The 24,483-nt window shown below is 40.4% G+C and overlaps 1 protein-coding gene across 4 annotated transcripts in view; it reads right to left on the bottom strand.

Moving 5' to 3' along the window:
• The window catches only part of BTK (Bruton tyrosine kinase), a 32,596-nt gene extending 8,618 nt beyond the window's left edge, over positions 1–23,978 (bottom strand). Inside the window, exons 1-13 of one of the 4 annotated variants that reach the window (XM_081792971.1) lie at positions 23,840–23,978; positions 20,218–20,319; positions 15,574–15,744; positions 14,936–15,034; positions 11,594–11,662; positions 9,957–10,038; positions 3,559–3,687; positions 3,179–3,246; positions 2,050–2,237; positions 1,560–1,622; positions 930–984; positions 571–650; positions 280–407 (exon numbers count right to left, since the gene is read on the bottom strand). In XM_081792971.1, coding sequence (XP_081649097.1) covers positions 280–407; positions 571–650; positions 930–984; positions 1,560–1,622; positions 2,050–2,237; positions 3,179–3,246; positions 3,559–3,687; positions 9,957–10,038; positions 11,594–11,662; positions 14,936–15,034; positions 15,574–15,744; positions 20,218–20,247 — 1,162 coding nt within the window. In that variant the 5' untranslated portion in view covers positions 20,248–20,319; positions 23,840–23,978. Of the gene's footprint in view, positions 1–279; positions 408–570; positions 651–929; positions 985–1,559; positions 1,623–2,049; positions 2,238–3,178; positions 3,247–3,558; positions 3,688–9,956; positions 10,039–11,593; positions 11,663–14,935; positions 15,035–15,573; positions 15,820–20,217; positions 20,320–23,839 lie in introns of those variants that run through there. The other 3 variants (XM_081792973.1, XM_081792972.1, XM_081792974.1) reach the window with 3 other exon arrangements.
• Between the last annotated feature and the right edge of the window lie 505 nt (positions 23,979–24,483).

Below are 24,483 nucleotides of genomic sequence, written 5' to 3'. Positions count from 1 at the left end.
ACACAATAGGAACTCAATGAATACTTGCTGATTTATTAGTTACCAGTATCTTCTATGTCTTTCCTTAGCACTGAGATTTAGTCACCAAATAAGAAGTCAGTCTGTACTGGGTGCAAAGTCTGGCAGTCAAAGGCAGACCTCTACCCAGCATCATAAGGGTTTTCTTTCACAACTAACTTGCACTGCTTTGTGAGGCTTTTTGTCCCCTCACCACTTTGTCCTGAATTGCTTCTACTGGTTCTTGTCACACTCTTCTTATCTGGTACCCCTGATACTCACCTGCAGAGTTATGCTGATGGTAGTTAATGAGTTCAGGGATGGTGCTGAAAAGGTGCTTCTCAGCCAGGTAATACTGGCTCTGAGGTGTGGAACACACAACATAATGGCGTATCACCCCTTGAGAGTCCCTAAGGAAGTGGGTGCTGAGTCAGCAACTTGAGAACAAGTGTCAGCAGGACCCAAAGTAAAGTGAAGTGAATTTTGAGTTTAAGGGACACAGGTAGTAGGAGAGGCACACTATTAAAGAACCTCTCCCCTTTGTCCCCAGGGCCTTGGAACAGTAATGCTCACCCTGTAGATTTAGCAAACACAGACACAGTATATTTTCCTGCTTTGCTGGAGTCTCTGACAATGAAACCTCCTTCTTTCCCCTGAAACAATGAAAAAGAATCTAACTTTAAGGAGGAAGTGGTGCTCACACCTGCATCCCACCTGCCCAAACCTGAGAGAAAACTGAAGCCTTGATTTTACTGACAAGTTCCATGTTTGAACTGCAGCCTCATTGCTTTTGATACTGAAAAGTGTAATTGAGACACCCCACCCCAATAAAATGACAGCCTTGACACTGCCTTGCCTTGAGGTGACAGATAGAAGCAAGCCCTCACTTGTTGTGCAAGGAGAATGCCATTTTCCTGTGGTCACACACTTACCTCTTGCTTTAGCAGTTGCTCAGCTTGACTCCGAGTCATGTGTTTAGAATACCACCTGTAAAGGGAGAATGCTTCAGTGGCTCTTAGGCCACAGGGTTAGCAGCTTAGAGGTTAGAGCACCTTTCACGGCTCGTCTATGCCAGTGGTTCAGTCAGTTCAATCAACTCCTATTTATTGAGTACCTATCATGTGCATAGCACACAGCATCCCTTTCCCAAAGACTGGTTGGAAATGAAGAGCACAGGACAAAAGGCAAAGGGGTTCAAGGAAGGGATTAGGGACAGGACATTCAAGGATAATCCATTTACATGATTAGGGAGAAAGGAAAACAACAGAAGTTTGATGTTTTCACCCTTTCTTATCAAATTGTCAAATACTTTTCTTTGAGTGGTTCTTCTGAATTTGGGTGGGTGAGGTTGTGTGATGACCTCTCCAGCTCTCAAAAGAAAAGAGTGTTTGGGGTGAGGGTAAGACATACCCACTGACTTAGGGTGGTGGCATCATTTGACCCAGTTGGCAGTGGCTTTAGTAAGTATCTTAAAATAAAAATTTTACTGAAAGTATAAGAATGTATACATTATATTCCATTCGTCTGGGAAGACTGTGTGCTGGGAACATAAACATACTCACTCATACATTTCTATGGAGTCTTCTGCTTCGGTGACATAGTTACTAGGAATGTAGCCTTCCTGCCTGTAGAGGAGACAGTGTGGTATATCATCCAATACTTCCCATCCTGGCAGGGGCGGGGGATACAGATTCATATGCCTGTATCCCCTGGCTCAGAACAGATCTCAAATGGAGGTATATAAACCACATTCCTCCCTCAAAGAGGATCATGTCACTGATGCATGGCTAAGCCAGTGAAGTGTGTAGCTTCTGCACGTGCAGCACTGATTATATGCGCATGACAACATAATGGGCCAGACCTTGTAGGCTCCGACAGGTGGCCACAAGTAGAGCTGCACTCTGGGAAGTACTTGGCAGGACAGCATAGTCACTTTGGTGTGGGAAGAACAATTTCTGATTGGGATACTGAACGGGGGAGTCATGCTGCAAGATTTTGCATGTGTGTGGAGAAGGTGGACACAAGGCTCCAGAAGGGCTGGAGTGGACTCACCCATTTTTATCCCGCGCTCTCCACCAGGGTAAGTTGCTCTCCTCCAGGATAAAATACTCATCACCCTTTCGTAGCTGTAGATCATTTGCATTCATTGGCAGGTAATCATAAAGGGCTACAACCTTTTTCAGCTCACTTGTAGAGGCAGGTGGTGCTGTTGGCTCAGGGGGCAGAGGCTTTTTCAAGATCTGTGTAGTTGAGAAGGAAAAAGTAGGGGATTTTGGCTAGATATCAAGCCCTCTCCTCTTCTCCCCCAACTCTCAGGCTTACTAGAGACATCAGTCTAACCTAAATCAGGAATAAAAAAAAAAATGTTTATTCAGCATTTATTCAACCAGTTTTCAAGTATCTATGCTGGCTTCTCAGCCTGGAGTGCACATCAGAATCATCTAGAGAGTGGCTAATAATCCTAGGCTGTTTCCTATATCAATAGTGTCAAAATATCTGGGGATGGGACCCAGGCACCAGTAATTTTAAAACTTCCCAGACAAAAACCATGAACAGTCATGATGTGGAAACCTTGGCATTAAACTAGTACATGGATCTACTAAGTGGCTCCAAATCTTAGTTTCCTTGTTTGTAAAATGAGCATAATAACTCCTTCCCTGCTTACTCATAAAATATGAGAAAGAGGTTTTTAGATTTTAAAAAATAACCAAAAAAATCAATAATAATATATTAGTGGTAGGATCAGGTATTGGGTATATGGGTATTCACTGTTAAATTCTTACAACTCTATGTTTGAAAATATTTTTCACTTAAAAATATCAGGCTTTGTTTTGTTTTAAACAGGTGATTGGATTAAATCATTGCCAAGAGCTTTGCAATAGCCCTCTATCTTACCACTGAATAGGAAGTCCTAATTAGGACAAATCCCATGTTTCCTCAAGAACTCCAATTAACATTACTAAGTCCCCTGGGAGTTCTAAGACTGGTGTGCTTTCAGGGTGTGACTGTAAGTTTCTCTTTTTTTAATTTTTAATTTTATTTTTAAATTAATCTCTACACCCAACATGGGGCTTGAACTCACGACCCCAAGATCAAGAGTCATATGCTCTACCGACTGAGCTACCCAGGTGCCCCTGTAAGTTTCTATTTAAACAGTAGCAGCACCAATTTCCCTGTATACCTGGTCCTCTTCAGGTGTGGGAGGAAGGGGCTTTTTCGTCTTTCGGTGAGAACTCCCAGGTTTTAAACCTACAAAGTAAGAAACCAGTTTTGATATAGAATGCATCTTAGGAAAGGGCCCAGGGACAGATTTGATTAGGAACTTAGCTTTTGTATACATTACCTTTAGGAAAGTTAGAAAAAGTCTAAGTGCGTACAGCCCTGTACCAGGTTGCACAGCTTGGACAGCAGAGTGCCAGCAGGATTTCGGCCCCAGCGAAACCCCTCTCCCAGGCCCCTTTGTGTAGTGGGCAAAATATACAAACCTGGGTTTGACAGACCCTTGAAAGGGTGGTGGATAGGGTCAAAAGAGGGAGAAATTATATTGATAAGATCTCTTACTTCCATTCCTATTCTCCAAAATTTGGCAGCCCATAGCATTTTTGGCTGTCTGAGAGCAGCAGAGATACTGCCCATCGATCCAGAAGCAAGGATGGTATTTCTGTGCCAGATCACTGTTGTACCGGATTACTGTAATGGGAGAGAGAGAGAAAGAGATCACATCTGAAATTCCAAAGAATCCACCATTTGTATGTTTTCTTCTTTGACTAAGGTTAGTGGTGAGCTCTAAACAACTGCCCCTTCTTGAGGACCAGTTGGCTCATATCCCTGTCCCTGGAGAGTTCTTGTGCAGTCCTCTTCAGTGGTCTCTCATGATGACTATCTCCTGACTACTGTGGTAAGAATATCTATGTGTCCAGAGCCCAAGAACAACAACAACAAAATATATATGTTCTCTGTTTTCCCAGTAACCATTACAATATTCCTGTAAGGCAATGTGTTGATTATGGTGTTCTTTTCCAGATACAGGAAACAATAAGCCCATGCCAAACTCACTCCAGTTCTCAACATGCCAATGTCCCAGCTACCTGAGTGGTCTTTTAGCGATACCTACTTTAGTGAGATTATCTGCATCAGGCTTTCCATGTTCATAGAATAGACAATAGAATGGAGCTCAGGAGCAAATGAAGTGATTCTGCCTCTAGAATAAACATGGTTCCGGTCTTCCTAGGGCCACCAAGGTGGGTTCAGCTCATTGTGGGAGATAAACACAGCACCTCCATTTCCTTCACAGAGTCATGAGGTTCAAAATGTCTCCCAGAAGCCAAAGTACTTTGCAAAGAATAGAGTGGTTTGCAGATAGGAGGAATTGGTATTACTGTTTTTAATATTGTGGCATCTCAAGAACCTGAGCATGAAGTCAATTAGATAAGTCATCCATGGGATCAAGTTGTCAGATAACAGATAGAGCAAAGACAACTGAAATGATTGACAATAGCTATCATTGGGACAAAAAGACTTCGGCTGGTCTAAAAATATGCACATTTGAGGACTTGCACATTTCAGCCTTTACTGCTAAGGAGAAGCCCATGTAACTTTTTTTTTTTTTTAAGATAAAAACAAGGCAGGGGTGCCTGGGTGGCTCAGTTGGTTGAACGTCCAACTTCGGCTCAGGTCATGATCTTGCAGTTGACGAGTTCGAGCCCCGCGTCAGGCTCTGTGCTGACAGCTCAGAGCCTGGAGCCTGCTTCAGATTCTGTGTCTCCCTCTCTCTCTGCCCCTTCCCTGCTCATGCTCTGTCTCTCTCTGTCTCAAAAATATATAAATATTAAAAAATTTTAAAAAAACAAGGGAAATTTTTCCTCTGTAGAGACCAACTCAAGTCCTTACGAGCTTGCTAGTCTCACTCCATTCATTCACTTAAGACTTTGAGGGAAGCCTAGAAGCTTCTGGTGGCCAGGTGCATTTCACAGGCAAATGAACAAAAGTGCTGGTGTTTTTAAAGTACTATTGTGATGCTTTTGTAAACATGGATTGGAGTACTTCTAACCACTGTTCCCTGCTTAACCTCGTCCTTTACTTTCTCAGCACTCCCCTTCACCATCTTACCAGGTACAGGGTGGTGGGACCTAGTCAGATGGAGGTGCAAGCTAAGGGGCTGAATTGTCTCTAGAGAATTTTATTTTTTTTTTATTTTTTTTCAACGTTTTTTTATTTATTTTTGGGACAGAGAGAGAGCATGAACGGGGGAGGGGCAGAGAGAGAGGGAGACACAGAATCGGAAACAGGCTCCAGGCTCCGAGCCACCAGCCCAGAGCCTGACGCGGGGCTCGAACTCACAGACCGCGAGATCGTGACCTGGCTGAAGTCGGACGCTTAACCGACTGCGCCACCCAGGCGCCCCGTCTCTAGAGAATTTTAAAACACTAGTAAAACCAACCAAAAGTCTGTCTTTTATTATTACCAGGCACTGGCAATTCTGAACAACATTCCAGATGTCAGCCAGGACTGATCACTCTCACTACCTCCATTCTCTGCCCCTCCCTCCTCCCACCATTACTCTTCACCCAGGGATTTGAAGGCCCTCTGGTGCAGGCCTGCACACTGGCAGACCTGCCAAGAATTCTTAACCAATAACTGGCTGCTCTACAAAACGAAGCTATGCTAATATGCGGATGAAGGCACATAATGCATTCTTCCCTCTCTCCCTACAGAAGACTCATTAGGAACTCACCCTACATTCCTAAGTAATGCCTGCCTCTTACAGGGTCCCTTGAAGATTACACCCTTTCTCTTGCTGGCTAATCCAGAACTGGTATTTCCAGCTACCTAGGAGGGAATTTCAAAAACATTTATCTGTTATGGACTAAATGTTTATGTCCCCCCTACCTTGAAATTCATATGATGAAGCCACTCAATGCGATAGTATTAGGAGATGGAGGCTTAGGGAGGTAATTAGGTCATAAGAATGGAGTCCTCATGATGGGATTAGTGCCCTTATATGAAGAGACAAGAGAGAGAGATTCTGTCTCTCTCTGCCATAGGAAAACAGAGGGAGAAAGTGCCCATTCTGCAAGCCAGGCAGAGGGTTCTCACCAGAAACCAAATCCACTGGCATATTGATCTTGGACTCCCCAGATTCCAGAATGGTGATAAATCAATGTTTGTTGTTTAAGCCACCTGGTCTATGGTATTTTTTCTTACAGCCTGAGCTGACTAAGACAGTGTCCAAGTGAGAGGGCCGGGAAAGACTACTTCACCAATGCATAGGGCCAACTCTGTCTGGGAAGCACTAATGGTTGGTGCACTTTCTCCAAGTACTTGATGGGCTGGTCTCTCATGTTCATATTTATCAGGATAATGTCTAAAATTCTGTTTCATTATGAATGAGTTCTTCCTCCCTATATTAGTTGTCGCAGTTTTGTCAATGCCACTCTTTCTTTCATTTTTGGTGAGGTCAGGACTTTTGCTTATTTTTGAAGTTGCAATTAGGAGAGGATCTATTGAGCTTGTCCAAACCAATATTCTAGAGTGAATGTAGACACATATTTGTGGTGCTATAACATTAAAGTGCCCACTGTTGTGTTCAAGGAAATGGAAGGAGAGAGCCCAAGTCCTCAGGGATACAATCTCTGCATGGAAAGTGCCACTGAAAAAAGAAGGCAGCTGGATATGGGGTACCTGAAGCCTTACTTTTAAATGGAGGTATAACTTACACATAATGAAGTGTGCAATCTAAGATATACAACTAGCCACATTTGTTTACAACCATTTAACCACCACTCTGATCCAGGACCTCAGAAGGCTCCCTCAGGCACTTTAATAGCCAATAACCCTGCATAGGTAGCCAGTACTCAGATGAAGTCTCCTTCTCATGCCAGTGATTTTCAACTGCTGCATTTTATCCTACAGTGGGATAACTTATCCCTAGAGTAGGACTTTATGCCTCCTATATTATCTCACAATTGGCATTGCAGAACCTGGGGCTGTCTTGGTATTGTTACGACTTGCACCTAAGTCCCCCAGCAACTATGGTATTTTGTTGCAAGTTACCTACTTTTTTGGGTCATGTTGTCAGCCCAAGCAGGTTCAAGAAGACATACACCCAGGTGTAGAACAACTGGAAATGAAATGCCTTCAGAAACACAAGAGAAGAGAAGGCAAAATTGTACCTTCCCACACTACCTATCCACACTAATAACCCAACTCAAGTGGTAGTATTTTCTATTTGTTTTGGCTTTATTTTTACTGTTGTTGTAGTTTTACTTACCTAATGAACTTTAATAGTAGTGCATAATCAGCATTATGTTTGCCATTTGAGTTAATAAGCCAAGTTTACAAGCTGGATATTCTTTTTTTTAATTTTCTTAATGATTATTTATTTATTTTGAGAGAGAGACAGACAGGAGAGAGAAAGAGAGAGAGAGAGAGAGAGAGAGAGAGAGCTCAAACAGGAGATGGGCAGAGAGAGAGGGAGAGAGAAACAATCCCAAGCAGACTCTACAGTGCCAGTGTAGAGCCCAACACTGGGCTCAATCTCGCAAACTGTGAGATCATGACCTGAGGCAAAATCAAGAGTCAGACCCTTAACGGACTGAGCTACCCAGGTGCCCCACACACTGGATATTCAGTCATTGCTAATACCTTGAATACAGTGGACACTCAGTAAATATTTGTTAGGCTAACTTATGACTGGTTTTGAAATTAGTAGTTTAAGTGTAAGGGAGTTACTAACTTGCATGTGTCACTTTTTTTTCTCTTCTGGTTCTTGCTCAGTATGTCCCACTTTCCCCTATTTCCAAACTAACTCCTAGCTGTCCATCAACATGGAGCCCTAGTTAGTGGTGGTTGTATACTCTTACAGAAAAATCAGTGAGCATAACCATTGGTCCCTTTCTGCATTCAAGTCACTGTATTAGGCACTGTGGAGAGAAACCAAAGAAATACAAACATATATGCCTTCTGTGTGCTCATTTTGTACTCCTAGGGCTAAAGCAGGCCTCTTACCTTAAAACATGCCCCCCCCAAAATCCCAAGAACTGGACTTTGTGGTATAAGATATCACCAATTTGCCATCTCAACATGGCCTTACTCTAGAATATCTTGCAGCTAACTACAGGTATAACTTCTGGGCTTGAGAACAAACCAGCATGAAACTATGTACTAAACTTAGGCTCTGGAGTCATTCAGACCTAGGGATATGGTAAAACTCCAGGCTTTACCATCAAGTGTGCCCATGAATGTGACCATGAGCAGGTTACTGAACCTCTTTGAACCTCAGTTCCCTCATCTATAAATAGGGGAATAATACATACTTCATAAACTTATCATGAGAACTAAAAGCTAGTACATTTGAAACACTTGGCACAGAGCCTGGTACATAATAAGTGCTTATTAAGTATTGTTATTTTTTTATTTTTAAAATTTATTTATTTAGTTATTTGTTTTGAGAGAGAGAGAGACAGCACACGCCAGGGAGGGGCAGGGAAAGGAAGGGAGAGAAAGATTCCTAAGCAGGCTCTGCGCTGCCAGCACAGAGCCCGATTCAGGGCTCAAACTCATGAACTGCAAGATCATGACCTGAGCCGAAACCAAGAGTTGGACACTTAACCGACTGAGCCACTCAGGCACCCCTATTATTGTTGTTTTAACCCACAGCTGCTGTGAGAATTAAATGAGACAATAAATATAAGGTACCTAGCTTGGTGTATGGAACATAGCAAGAATACAATAAATGACCCCTTTCTTCCTTTCTCCTCTCCTCTTTCAGCTTGAAAGATTTGGTGATTTTTATTTTGGCCAATCAGACTTGCACTCAAGGGAGTGAATAAGGGTGGTATGGTGAGCCGCCGAATATCAGAATCTAAATGTTAACAAAAAAGGCTGTCGTGCAATAACCCAACCATGCTGTTATCAGTCTGCCATCCTTCCTGTTTCTCTAGGCAGCCTTTCCTGATGTCAACTCAACCAGTTAATCTCTCAGTCACTTGACATGTGGCTATATATACACACAAATATGTGTGCATGCATCCTGTGCTGCAAGACTTTAGAGTCAAGTTTATCTGAGCATGTTGTATGGTCTTTGTGAAATGCTGAAACTATGCAAGTTTAAGTCCTCACAAAACAAGGAACATGAAATAGTTCCTTAGAAAATATTTACCCATGAAAGAGATGTACCATGCTTTCCTATACAGTGTTTTATAGTTTTCCATGTGTTTTCATAAACATTATATCATTTGATCATTAAGACAACCCTGGAGGTAGGTATGGCAGGTACCATTATTATTTCTATTCCAGAAGAAGAAACTAAGCCTCAAAAGGAGCTTGTTGGCCTACTTGCCAGAGGTCACCCAGTTTATTAGTGGCAGAAGAGGGCTTGGAAGAAGCTTCTCTGCTCTGACTTCAAGCATTCTCATAATCATCTAAGTTTTGGGAACTAGATATTTTATACTTAGGATTTGAAATATTGCAATAACCATTGAATGCCATACCACCCTTATAGTTGGTGGAAAGAGTGGGACTATTTTATAGATAGGGAAATAGAGGTGCCCATAACTACAGAATTGCACTAGAGAGATAATGGTGGAACTGCATTGAAAGTCTTTGTCTAGTACGTTATCTTTTATTCATATAATGGAAGGAAAGGAGTTTAATAACTCAATTGTATCACTAATATTGGATAAAATACAATTTATCGTCTTCTTTCCTTCCTCCCTCCCTGTTTTCTTCCTTCCCACCTCCCTCCTCTCTTTCCTTTTGTTTCTTCCACCTCTTCTCTTTTTTCTCTGTCGCCTGCCTCCTTCCATCCATTCTTCTTTAGTCTCTCCTTTCCTCACTCCCTCCATCTCTCTTTCCCTGTCCCCCTGCTCCTTTCTCTCTTCTTTCTCTCCCTTTCCCTCTCCCTCTACTTTCTTCCCTTCTTTCTTTGAAAACTAGTTTATTTTCAAAATAATTCTCACCATTTTTGAGCTGATGAATCCAGCGCTTCCTCAGTTCTTCAGTTGGGGAGAAGACATAAAGAGGCCCTTCATCATATACAACCTGAGGCAATGGACACACAGACTTCAGCAGTTAGGATTCAGAAAAAAGAAGAAAGTTTTTGAAAGAAATAATCTTAAGCTGCAACTTTGTATATTCATAGTGGAAAACAAAGAAAGTTAGGGTCTTCAGTCAGCAGTGGAGCTGGGGTCATGTGAGCTGTCTGATAAATTCCTGAACAATTAATATCCAGGGTAGTAGGACTTAGGGGCTCTTAGCTTTTTAAATGGTCCTAGATCCTCTTGACCTGTGTTTCAGTTTGTGTGTAAACATAGTTCATAATATTTCCCTCTACTCATGATGGAGACAGGATTTGTGTTTATCCAACAAAGAATATGTTATGATCTTATTAAACTTTGTGTTTGTATAGGAGAGAATTGAAGTAATGATTTGTATAACTTAAGTCTTCATCGGTACATATGGATTATAATATGTAACAAAATTTTAACTCAGAGCTAATTTTCCTCCCATGCCCTAGTGGCCTCCCATTGCCAAAATAAACCAAGTTTGGAACCACAAAAGAGTAAAGTATATATTTACTTCAAAAAGAGTAAAGTATATATTAAGCATTGTCATCAAATCAAACAGTATTTTTTAAAAACTTCACATGTACAAGGCATTGTGTTAGGTATTGTAGAGGTGCATGAAACATGTGGTTCCAATCCTCACAGACATTACATATTGGATTCTGAAATCAAATGTAAATTAATTTGAATTAATTAATGGTATTATCCACTAGCCCAGCCAAACAACATCATCTTGTTGAAAGACAACAGTAGTAAAAACGATGTCTAAAACACTCCTCCTTCATAGGTTTTGTAAATTTTGATACAGTCAAGGATGTGAACAAGATCCTTGCAAATTTTTCTTTTTGCTTGTTAGTCTTGCTGTGCTTATAAATCCATGACAGAAAGCCCCCTCCCCTGAGACTTTCCACTTCCTTTTCTGGCTTTCACTGTTTGCAGAGGCTGCTATATTCACAACATATGACCTACAGAGTTTTCAGGATGTAAGCAAGCCAAACTGAAGGTTGAATCTGAAGCTCTTGCTCTCCCTCATGGATTACAATGCACCTATGAAACAGATATCTATGTGGCTTTTCAGTTATTTCAGACTTGAATAGAATTTAAGTTTATGTATAAGTCTAATAAGCCTTCCCCATACGGAACTTCCTAATACTACTCCTTCCCTCCCCTTTTCTGTCTTTTCAACCCACATGACCACCATTAGACAGATAGGCAGGACCAGAAGGAAGTGAAATGCTCACTCAACAGAGCATCTTTCTCAATGTAGTTACCATAGACAAGACACGCCATAATACAATTACTGCCATTATGGATTCTCTTTGAGGTGTAGGGACTAAAAGGTACTATGTTAAATTGGGAAAATAGAAAAAAAAACACTCTTAGCCCATGTCAGTGTCATTTCTCACTTGAGTGTCCTTATCCACCTCAACTTCTGTTCACTGGGACCTAGTATTCTTCACTGTGCCCCGCACCCCATCCCTAATTATTACATTACAGGTACCTTTGAGAGCTGGTGAGAGAAAATACCTTACCTGGAAGGGATAAGGGAACCTTTCAATGATTGAAATCTGCTCCATTTCACTGGATTCTTCACCCCTTCTCTGCAATGAAAGAAGAAAGCACATGCCACTGTGGAAAACAGTGTGGAAGTTCCTTAAAAAGTTAAAAATAGAACTACCTTATGATCCAGCAATTGCACTACTTGTCATTTACCCAAAGAATACAAAAACGCTAATTCAAAGGGACACATGCACCCCTATGTTTATAGCATTATTACTTAAATAGCTGAGATATGGAAGCAGCTGAAGTGTCCATCCATTAATAAATGGTTAAAGAAGATGTGATATATAGATATATAGATATAGATATAGATATAGATATAGATATAGATATAGACATATAGATGTGTGTGTGTATACACACACATACAATGGAATATTATTCATCCATTAAAAAGAGTGAAATCTTGCCATTTGAAGCATGGATGGAACTAGAGAGTATAATGCCAAGTAAAGTAAGTCGGATAGAGGACAAAAAACATATGACTTCACTCAATATGGAATTTAAGAAACAAAATAAACAAGCAAAGGAAAAAATGAGAGACAGAGAGAGAGAGAGAGAGAGAGAGAGTCAAAGCAAGAAACAGATAAGTATAGAGAACAATTTGGTGGTTACCAGAGGGGAGGTGGGTGGGTGTTGGGTTAAACTGGTGATGGAAATTAAGGAGTGCACTTGTGATGAGCTCAGGGAAAGTATGGAACTATTGAATTACTATACTGTACACCTGAAACTAATATAACACTGCCTGTTAGCTAACTAGAATTAAAATAACAATTTAAGGGTGCCTGGATGGCTCAGTCGGTTGGGCATCCGACTTCGGCTCAGGTCGTGATCTCATGGCTTGTGAGTTCGAGCCCCACGTCGGGCTCTGTGATGACAGCTCAGAGCCTGGAGCCTGCTTTGGATTCTCTCTCTCTGCCTCTCCCCTGCTCATTCTCTGTCTCTCAGAAATAAACATTAAAAAAAAAAACTTAAAAAAGAAGAGAGCATGGTTGTTAATTGATACATTGCTGTCTTTTGGATTTCCTTGGGTACTGGGAGTCCTTTGCAGTGGCTCTAGAAGACATTCCTGCACAGACAATTCTTATTAGAGATTGCTTCCTTTAACCCAATAGGGACACATATCCATAAGAACCAGCACATACGTGTTCAAAAAAAAAAAAAAAAAAACCTCATGCATTTCAAACCATCAAGGAAAGGGAGGTTACTCAATCAGTGGTGCTGGGACAAACATTTTACCACTAATATTGGTATGTGTGTTGAGGGAGAGTTAGGTGGCTATTTCACACCATACACCAAAGTAAATTCTGGATGGATTCAAGAGGTTAATATAAAAATGGAATTATGAATGACTGAGAAAAAAAAAACATAAGTGTATGTATAATCTTGTGGGAGACAAGGCCTTTCCAATATAATGCTAAAGGTTAGAAACATTAGGAAAAAGATGAAGTAATTTGATGGCATAGACTTTAAAACCCAGTATGGTAAAAATGAACAAGTAAAAAACACCATAAAATTAAAAGATAAATGAAAAACTGGGAAAAATATTTTCAACACATATTACAGTTAAAGGATTAATACTCTTTTTTAAAAAAAATGTTTATTTTGACAGAGAGAAAATGAGCAGAGGAGGAGTAGAGAGAGAAGGAGACAGAGAATCCCAAGCAGGCTCTGCACTGTCAGCACAGAGCCTGACACGGGGCTCGAACTCACGAACTGTGAGATCATGACCTGAGCCAAAATCAAGAGTCAGACACAACTGACTGAAGCACCCAGGCACTCTAAGGATTAATACTCTTAATATATCAAGATCTCTTAAAAAGTACTAAGAATAAAGTAAACATTTGAGCAGAAAATTGGGCAAAAAAAATGAGCAGGCAATTCACAGATGGAAAAATATAAATAAGGTGTAAGACATAAACATTCAACCTTATGAGTAACAAAAAATTGCAAAATAAGTCAGAAATGAAATATCACTTTTCTTGGCTGCCAAATTAACAAATATTTAAAATGTCTGATACTGGAAAGAATGTAGAGAAATAGAGATACTCTCATACATAGCTTGTAGGAGTGCATGAAATTTAAATTGCACTTCTAGAAAATAGAATATAAAGATAAACATAACCAAACTGTACAAATTTAATAAAGGGAAGAATAATATTTTACTTCTAGGAAGTTATTTTAAGGAAATGAATAGCAAATGTACATAAAGATGTATGCAAGGATATTCTTAACATGGTTATAATATCAAGTTGGAAACAAATGTGTAGTAATAGGTCAGTTAAACAAATTGCAGTATATTCATAATAGAGAATACCACATAGTCATTAAAATCACGTTATTAAAAAGTATCTATTGTCATGGGAAAAGCTTCCATATATTGTTAAATTGAAAATGTTACAAAGCAAGATGTTTAGTATGATTCTATGTTTTCAATACCTAACATATGGGTGCCTGGCACACTTAGGCAGAAAAGCATGTGGCTCTTGATGTTGGGGGTGTGAGTTTGAGCTCCATGTTTGTTGTAGAGATTACTTAAATAAATAGACTTAAAAAATAAATGTATAACATACATAGTAGTATGAATATGTGTGTTGCTAGTGGAGAAAAACATCTGAAACTCTGTATACCAACATACAATAGCTGTTTTACCTGGATAATGGGATTATGCATGGTTTTATCTTCTTTATTGTGCTTTTTAAAGTATTTTATAGAGTTTCTATAATAAGGAAAAATAATAAATGATATATTTTTTTAAAAATTCAATCTGAAATCTGTAAGTGTTATGCCTTAAAGAGCCTCTGGGAAATGAGAGGAGACTAAACCTTGAGTTATTAAAGAATCTCATGACTCAGAGCCCTAGATTCTGGCCTTCAGACTAACTCAAACCTATAAATCTGATCCTGGTGTCTGAGACAGTAAAACTAATAATCTCTGATCAGTTTGAAAATTTTAAATATTGGGGCCCCTGGCTGGCTCAGTTGGTGGAGCATGTGACTCTTGGTCTCAGGGTTGTGAGTTCAAACCCCACCTTGGGTGTAGAGATTATTTTAAAAAAATAAAATCTTTACCACAAAAAGAAAATTTGATATGTCGTCTTAAAATTGGTGTTAGGAGTTTTCAAGGTTAAGTGAGTTGTTCTGCATCTGGGTGTAAAATGCTGAGACTCAATATAACCAATATGTGGCAGAGTGAAGAATTTTATAAGGGAGATTTACCATATTGCACAGCATCACCATTTTATTTGCAGAGAACTGAAGTGTTCCAAGTTTCTTAACCACTCCACTCCTGCTCTGACAGTGGCCTCTACTTACCGGAATCTGTCTTTCAGGGGGAGGATTTTTTTCAGGAACCACTGTTTCAACGCAGGTGATCTTCTCAATATCTATTGAACCCTTCTTACTGCCTCTTCTCTGAGAAAGAGAATGAGGAAGAAATGGAGAAAGGTTAAGACTGATTTAGCAACTAGATGATTAGATTTTGTTATCTAATCATTCAACATAGTGAGGTGACACCCACAGTCTACATTAGGACCTGTCATTTTGAAAAAAAAACAAAAAACTTTCAGATCTATTAATCTAATATTTTTTGACTATCAGATAAAGGAACATACTATAGAAGAGTGGATGACTGTGTGTGACTTTACCATAAAAAAGTAAGAAAGTAATTTTCTAGACTTGGATTTCATTCTCAACATTTAATGAATGATAACCAATTACAAGATTCCATGGTAAGATTTCATCCCTCCCACCCCTGCCGGCTTCTTAGCACCTTTGAATTTTTGCGCCAGCATGGCTGTAATTAGTTCAAGGATAGGAAACATTTTCCTTACTTTGAAATGTACCCAGGTCCCTACCACCTCCCTCCTCCAAACAGAAAGGATCTACTTCCTTCTCAAGGAAGATCTAAGGCCAGGTCCTTGAAACTCAAGTTTCACAGCAGAGAAACTTACCCCACGTTCAAAGTCATACTCATAATAGGAAAGTTTATTCACAGTCAAGAGAAAGAGGCGCTTCTTGAAGTTTAAAGGTGATGTTTTCTTTTTCTGTTGGGATCGCTTGAGAAAGATGCTCTCCAGTATCACTGTAGCCATCGCTTCTTCTTTCTGAAACTCACTTGTGTGCTGTTGATAATGAAAGTTCTTGAGGACCCAGATCTTTAATCCTCATCCTTCCTGGTTTCCCCTCAGCCTGGCCATCTAGTTTCAAATGGAACAGAAATGTGCAAAGCTAACAAAGATCCTTCTTCCTACCTTGACATCTTCCTTCCACAGCCCCCACCTCTGTCAGTTTTCAGGTTTAATGGATGCACGTTGAATTGGAGGACTGGTTCAACGTTGTGAGTTCACATACACTGGCTTTTTGTATAAGGCAATGGAATGCTCTGGATGTCAAATGACATGTATTTGTGTGCTTGGTAATGTCTAGAGGCAGCTTTATACTAACCACCCTTTTATGATATCTGTTAACAGCAAAAGCCTCTCTGCAGCTGTTGACTCTGATATTCCCAGAAGGGATAATGCAGGTGCCAGAACTCCACTGAGGCAGATATTGGACTTTCAGTTCCCAGTTTCCTAGACAGTGAATATAATTTTTTCAAACACTGTCCCACTGGGGTCTGTAACCGAGGGGTCTAATAAGGATATGGAAGCTGCACCTGCGGGTATGGACATATACTAACTGCCGCCCAACTGATTTTGCCCATCGGCCACTGGCTGAGCTACAAAGGATAGAATCTTTGTTCTAAAATTGAAAACCAATTTCTGAGGAGGGAGTTGTTTTTGTTTTTTGGTTTTTCCTCCCTCCTTTTTTTTTTTTCTTAGATTGGTTCTTTTAGACAGTGTCATACAAAAGTGATGCAACTTAGTCTTATGGATGCCATCTCTGACTATTTATGAAAACTAACTTATTTCACCCTCTCCAAACTTACAATCTCCAGAAAGATTCAGTTTAGGTAACTGAAGTATGGAAATGCAAAGAAAGTTACGAAAAGTCACCATTTTTTTATTTGCACAAAACACATTTTTATATAAGTTATTTACTTGGTTTATGCACAATTGTATATTACTAATTCCATACCTTCCTTAGACAGATAAAGTGAAACTATAAATACTGCCACAAAACAGAGCACAAATAAGTGCTGAAAAAAATCACCAACCCCTCTCAAATTTGTTACAGGTGGGTTTTTTCCTTAAGGGGGGTGGCATTTTAAAAAATTAAAGTCCTTAATGATTTTGGTGGCACCATGGATGCAAAATAAAGTCAGCATTTTTTTATACCTGTGAAGCACAGATTATTGCTCACATCAGGAGAGCAAGGGAGTGGTTTTTATCAAAGTCTGAGGCTATCTACACCATTGTTCTGCTCTTTCCTGTGGTGGAGAAGGTTCTATTATCATACTGGGGACACAAAAATAGGTTGAAGGAACACCACAGATGTTCAGAATGATCACTTATCCACCATGTCAATGCTACTGTCTTTTGGTGGTAGACTAATTCAATGGTTCATAACTCAATTGTTTATAAATTGTGAATGGTTCACAATTCAACGGTTTATAAATGATCTTTTGAGAAAAATTAGGCAAAGGAGCAAACTTTTTCCCACATCATGTCACACAGCTCCCTGACTCCCTGGTTTACATGGTCTCTCACAGGAGTGACAAACTGATAAAAGTTTACAACCAGAGTCCTCTTTAACACAGATTCAGCTCAAAGCCCACAGAAATTTCCTTCAACATTAAAACTATTCACTTTCCCAGAAGTAGTGGTAGCCCAGTAATAATACTATATTCTTAAGAATTGTCACTCATCAAGATCCTTGTAACAATATTACTTTTTTTCCCATGGTGAATTCCAATTAAGTACCTTTTCACAATCAAAAAGATTCGAATTACAGAAGATAAAATAAAAGAAAGTGAGCAGCATGACCAGTAAATTGGATCAGAAGCACCCCAACAAACTGCATCCAATTTTGCTTCTTTTAGCTGAGTAAAGCACACCCATCATTTTACCTTTAGCTTTGTTGCAAGCTCTTGATGGACACATTCCCTGCTCTGACCTGGCATCCATTCACTTCAGTCTTGGTGTCTGCTCTTACTTCCTATAAGATAGGTCCTTCTGGAAGCTGCCTCTGCTCTTTTTCTTTTTAGAACAAATCCAGTTTGTACAAGAGGAAGCCTTCTTCTCTTTCAAATGTCTGTGTTTGGTTAGGGTTTAGTGCTGGTCTAAGTATGAGGAAGTAAGCAAGCTTCTCACTAGCCATCACCCCTTCGAGCAAGGGGTGAAATGGCCTCTACCTCTAGATCATTAACCTAAAGGATTACCAGGATTTCCAAGGGCTAGCTGCACCCTCTTTGGCAGATTTCCTCCTATTCCTTGTGATCCAGTCCCTGCACACACAGCCTGAAAATGTGGTAGTTCTTCCTTAGTCATCACTGATCCATCCACCAATAATGTGAAAGAAGGTGCATCTGTCCTTTATGTCTTCCTGAATGTTGGTGTGTGATGGACACTCTGCTTTAGAGGGCAGTTACAACTTCTTTAGGTACTTATTGTGGAAGGTTCTAAGTTTTTTTTCTAACTATTTCTGAAGCTGACAGTCAATTTGACCACAAAAGATGCACAGTGAAGGCTGACCCTCCAGTTCACTCAGGGAGTGGGGGTGGGGGTGGAAACCGGAAGTGACATGAATATTACACACACGCAAACACACATACATACTGCTGCTCATATAAAGAAAGAGGAGGAAAAGTAAAAGAAAGACACAGAGCTCTTCATTTAAAATTTAGAATTCCAGTATTATGTTCTCTTTATTAAACTACAAATGCAAGGATTTTCACGTGGACACCGTTTGCAGCCTCCCAGCTCCCTATGGAGCAGCAGAATTCAAAAAGTGGGTGCTTGTTAGTAAGAGTTCAGCCATCTTACAAACTGCACTATCCTAAGGAACTAATATGAAAAGCTCCTACAGGATGGGTACACTAAACCACCTTTGGTCCTATTATCGCTCAGGCTGAGGTAAACACTATTAGGAACAACACCAGAGCAATGTTCAGAACACTACACAGCCTGCCTATGATTGGGAAGAGTCCAGGAGATGCTAATTAGAAATACCCAGTCAGTCATAGTTCAAATAGCTACTTAGCCAGAGTATCCAAGAAATATCATTCTGTCTTTATTTCTCCTTTAAAGCATTAATTAATTGCCCCAAGAGTCTGTCTATTCCCTTTTCCTCCCAGGGGAATGGAAGGGAACTCCTGTTTCTCTCAATGCAGTCTACCTATCAGGCATTTTATACTCATTATTTCATTTATTTCTCACAACAAACTGATGAGGAAAGTGAGACTCATGGAGGTTGTGTGACTTGCCCAACCTCATCCATCTGTGAATCCACAGCCCTTGCTGTTCTGTGACACCGACCTCACTGCCTCCCAGAAGGATTTTTTTTTTTGGCCTTCAATGAGTTGTGGTGCTATCCACCTCAGCACCTTGTCATACCCCATGGCTATCATCAAAGAGTAGTTGGGACAGACCCTTCTGCATCTTATAGGAACATTTGGCAAAAGAGGAAATGGTGGTAATTTCAGGGGATAAGAGAGAGTACAGGACCCTGGGGGCATTTTCCTCTGCAATAATCCTCCACGCTAGAAAGGATGATTTATCCCTATTAACTTTCAACTGTACTTCTTCCCACATGTGGACTCTTCTTAGTCCTACCAGATTTTCTTACATTTTAAATCTTTCACAAGGAGATCCTAACTAGTTCAGGATTTTTCATTGTTGATGAGATAAAAACACAAGATTTAAGTTGAACCCCCATCCACTCTTTGTCCCTAGGGTTGTTACTGCACACTGTGAATACAAAATTTTGATTGAATGTACTTTCTTTTATATTATGAAATGTTGCAAATAGTACAGAGAATAACGCTATACTTAGAAATGCACCACTTAGCTCTATAAAATCCCAACATTGTGCCATAATTGCTTCTGATGTTTTTCACAAATAAAATACCATCCATAGAGTCAAAACCTCCTTGTATACTCCTCTACAATCAATCCCCTCCTTCCTCAGAGGTTACCAATATCTTGAATTTTGTGTTCATCATTCCTAGGCATGGGTCTATATTATTACTGCATATGTAAATATCCATAAAAGATATTTAGTATTGGTTTGCATGTTTTACATTTCTATACAAGTGGTACACATTCTTCAGCAACTTGCATTTTTCTCAGCTTAATGTTTTATGATTTATTTTCCTTGGTAGTTCTAGCTCACACATTTTTATCTATTTTTATACACATAAAGTATTCTATATGATGAGTACATCACACTTTATTTATCCATTCTCCTACTGATGGATATTTAGGTTGATTGTCTTCAATTATAAACAATGCTGCCATGGACATCCTTGTACATGTGATCATAGTTTTCCACTCTAAGAATGAATTCTCAGTCTGGCTTATCTGTTGGCCTATGTGCTTTGCGTTATCCCTTCTTTCCATTTCAGTCCTATCTTCCTGATGTTTTACTATGAAATCTGGTAGAATTATCAACTGTCTGAAATTAGAGTAGAGTATCATGGGCTAAATTTAGCTCACCAAAAATCTCTTTTCAGTTCCAAGAAGCATATCATAGGTCCTGATTGAGATTTTCACTGAGAATTTCCTGGAACCAGAAGAGAAGTCTTCTTTCCAATGTAACTGTAGAAACAAAGAAACCTAATTGCTCTTGCTAAGTTCCCAAGAAGCTCTTTTCAAGCACCAAAGAAAATTATTTGGTAAGTTTCATGCTCAGCACTATAAGGGGTGAGATTTGTGATGAAGTCCTCTAGCCAAAATCAGTTTTCTGGCTGCATGTTAACCAGGGAAATTCTCATCTGCTATAGTCCTCTCCAAGAGGTCTCAGGTTTCTGGTTCTTCTGGTTCTTCATGTTAATATTTTACACGAGAGCCAGGTAGATAATCTGTAAGTCTGCACTCAACATCAGGTTGGTGGTAATACTTTCAGCACTGTCCCTCGGCTCTCAGGGTGACTACTGGGGTCTCCATCTTTCACTCCAGACTTGAGTGGCCCTTTGGCCTTCTTTTTCGGTTTAGTTTTTGTTTTCCCTGGTTTAAATATTTTATTTATTTTATCCTTCAATATCAAAATAACACATGCTCATTATAAAAAATGTTTCAAGGGGTGGCTGGGTGACTCAGTCGGTTAAGCCTCTGACTTAGGCTCAGGTCATGATCTTGTGGTTTGTGAGTTTGAGCCCCATGCCGAGCTCTGTGCTGACAGCTTGGAGCCTGGAGCCTGCTTCAGAGTCTGTGTGTGTCTCCCTCTCTCTCTCTGCCCCTCCCATGATCACCCTCTCTCTGCCTCAAAAATAAACATTAAATTTTTTTAATTTTACAAGAATATTAAAAAAGAAAACATCAATTATAAGCTCACTATCCAAAGGCATTAATATTTGGGCATATTAACTTCCATTTTTCCTGTGCATTTTTCTTATATTTGAGATCATACTGCACATGCAATTTGTAGTTTACTTATATTTCTTAACATTATCTAGCTATCCATCCGACCAACACACGTTTTCCCCAAAATATCCAAAGGTCTTGTTTAACAGTATTCCTGATTATCTTTCCATGATATTACAATCTCTATATAAGCATCATTCACCAAGTTAAAAAGTATATGCATTTTGCATTTTGAAATACATTGACAAAATAGTTTCCAGAAACATTTTACCAATTTCCACTCCAGATATTAGCTTTTGAGAGCCTGCTTCCCCATTCCTTTATTTATTTTCTGCTCCATTTCTAGTCAGTTTTATACTCTGTTTTTGCTGCAGACTAATCTGTGTTTTTCATTGAGCCAGTGATCTTGAACTCCAGTGTATTCCAACCTCCAACTTGGGTACAGTTTAACTTATCTTGACTCTCGAAAATTTCCTTCTTCTAGGAATGAGCTATATTGACAACCGTTTATTTTTCTTTTAGGGAAGAAAGGCAGTGATCTTTCTGAGGTTCAGATAACCAACAATAACTCTCAGGGTCTCTGATGATGGCTCTCAGAGAGTGAGAAGAAAAGCCTGCAATTAAGGCTTTTGTATTTCCAACACCCTCCCTCAGTGCACATGAACCTCTATAGAAACTGAAAGTCACACGTGGCCCATTTGTTTCAGGGTCCTCGGAGGAGTTCTCTCACCCCATCCCCTGATGGCTTCATTTGCATAACCAAGAGGCTTTGGGATGAATTATGTCAAGGTCTTGTCTCTAGCTTCTTGTTGAACACTGACTTACTGAAAATTCTAGCTCTCCCTTATTCCCAGGAGTTATCGATCTGATCTCAATACAGCATCTTTGGGCAAAAAGCAGCAAGTATCTGATGACTCTTTGGAGAACATCCAAACTGGTTTTCAAAAGGCATATCTTCCCCTTATACTAAGTCACTTCCTGGTATGGGTCTAGTCCACTGAAAGGAAAATCTCTATAGGAAATTTGCTCAAATGGAAATAATAAATCATAGTGCTGATAATTTCAAATTGCACTGAGACCCTAGAAGCAGATGGGAAATTGCATTAGTTCTCACCATAAAGAGTTTACAAAGGATTCTAGGCAAACACATCACTGGTCCAGAACAACAGGAATTTGTACTTTAATGCAAACAGTTTAAATAGTCTGAATATAAAGGGGTTCAGAATAGAGCACACAGGGCTAGCCTTAAGAGATACTGTTTCGGTATAATGCTTTACGTTCCATGAGTATTTGCATTTTGTGGCTTTTTTGGAGGGTGACATTGTTTTATCAAATAACTGAGGCTCCAGAGAGGCTATAGCACCCTTAGTTCAGGGGCTTGGCATGCAAAATGAGGGAAAGAGTAGAACTAGCACACAACTAACAGCACAGAGGACAGTCCCACAGCTTTATAGACCCCTGCCTCTAGGCTTTGCTGCTGGCCTGCTTCTGGAAATGCACAGCATGGCACTGAGATTTTGAGCTTGGAGAAATGAGTGACCAGGATATGGGACCAGGATTCCCTTTGGAGTCTAATAGCCCACCCAAGGATGTCTTGATCAGGGTCAGCAATCCATTTTATTCTAAATGTCACACCATTTGCTCTAGGCAGGCCCTCTGGGGACACTAGCAGGTCTCAGGCAGAATAAAAATAATAGCAAACCTGGAGATGCTAGTACTTACTATTGCCAGGCTTTGTTTTAACTGTTTTACATATATTAACATGGTTCCTACTCACAACAATCCTATGGGGAAGGTAGTAAAAAAGTAGTGGGAGAGAAAAAATGGAAAAAAGCAGGGGAAGAAAAGGGCAAGAAGAATCCAATGCAATTCAACAATTATTTATTAAACACAACTCTGTTCTGGGGATATGGTAATGAATAAGATAAAGGGGGGTGTAAAGGGGAGTACAGGTAGAGAGAGGAGGAGGAGAGAAAGGAGGAGGGGGTGGAAAGGAGGAGAGAAGAGAAAAGGAGAGGAGAAATAATGACAAGAGAAAGGAAAGCTGTGCACATGGCAGGCAATGGTAATAGGAAAAACCTTCCCCATGACCTCAGGGGTTGGCCACACTTTCTGGGCTGAGGCTGAGGCTGTTTTCTTCTGGCCCAGGCTCTTACCCTCATTACCACGAGGTTGGTGCACACATAATCATTCCAATAATCCAGCCCACTCCAGACAACATGGGCCCAATGCAGCCCAAGGCAGGTAATTTACACCCTGGTTTAGACGGTGCTTTTCCCCAGTTTACACAGGTTGAGGACCTATTGTGACACGTGAACTTTTACTGTTTTCTCAATCTGCCTCCTGCTTTTTCTTCTTCTAAGGGCTTCAGTGACACAAGTATACATTTTGGGCCTGCAAACAATATTTTACCAAATGGCTTATTTTTATCCTACCACCATCGACAATATTACTTTCCTGCCAAATTTTGCCAAGGTGCCCGTTTCCAACATTTGCTACCTGTTCAGATGATCACCTCATGCCATTTTTTTCTCTTCTTGTTCCCCCCACAACCCTACTTGGAAAGGACCCTTACATCCCATTCTAATCATTGGAAAGGACCACCAGGGCCTTGTGCTGATGACACTCCCACCCTCTGTCAGCCTTCTCTGCCAGCAGAGGATATGGCACCAGCCACGCTTTCTCGCCAGCCTTCAGGGATCCCATGAAAAATAATTGTTGCTGCTGCCCAGCCTCTGCCATGCCCCAGACCCACCTCAGTCCTGACTTAATGCAGGTAGCTTTCCAGATGCATTGAGATGCCAGGACTTTGAAGGTGTGACTCGATCTCAGAAGACACTGGCCCTGGAGACATATTCTTACAGTCCAGAGAGGAAGGACAGTCTGAGCAAACCCCACCCTTTCACAGCCACTCAGTTCCCTTTTTTTGTTTCCTGACTTAAACCGATGTCTTTTTTTTTCTTCTCAGCAGCATGGTATCTGGTTCCCTGCCTCTGTTCCTATACCACCACCCCCCAGCCCCCAGCTGTCCCCGCCCTTCATTTGCTTGGGACCTCTGACACTACTATCTTAAGTCTGCTCTGAAAGAACCCTTCTCAACATTACTCGGGACAGTGAGACTCTAGATGGGTCTGGGTTGAGCAGACAGGTCATCAGGCTGACCTCCCCAAGGTGAAGGGACAACATGCTTAAAGAACTGTGGGGATATTCAGCAGAGAGAGTGGAGACTTACAGGAAAGAGGAGAAATGCAGACCTTCAAAGATGTATCAAAGGGTCTAATGAGGAAGAGTGTCTTTACAGTCTCATGTCCTTGAAGGCAGAGGAGATTCAAGGTCACACAGTTAAACTTGATAACGAAAGATGGAGACTGCTCACAAGGGGACCCCCAAAGTGCAGAG

The sequence above is a fragment of the Panthera onca genome, chromosome X (assembly GCF_046562875.1).
Source record: "Panthera onca isolate mPanOnc1 chromosome X, mPanOnc1 haplotype 2, whole genome shotgun sequence".
Taxonomy (NCBI): Eukaryota; Metazoa; Chordata; class Mammalia; order Carnivora; family Felidae; genus Panthera; species Panthera onca.
Note: the sequence above shows the minus strand (reverse complement) of the source record. Positions and strands in the feature narration are given on the sequence as shown.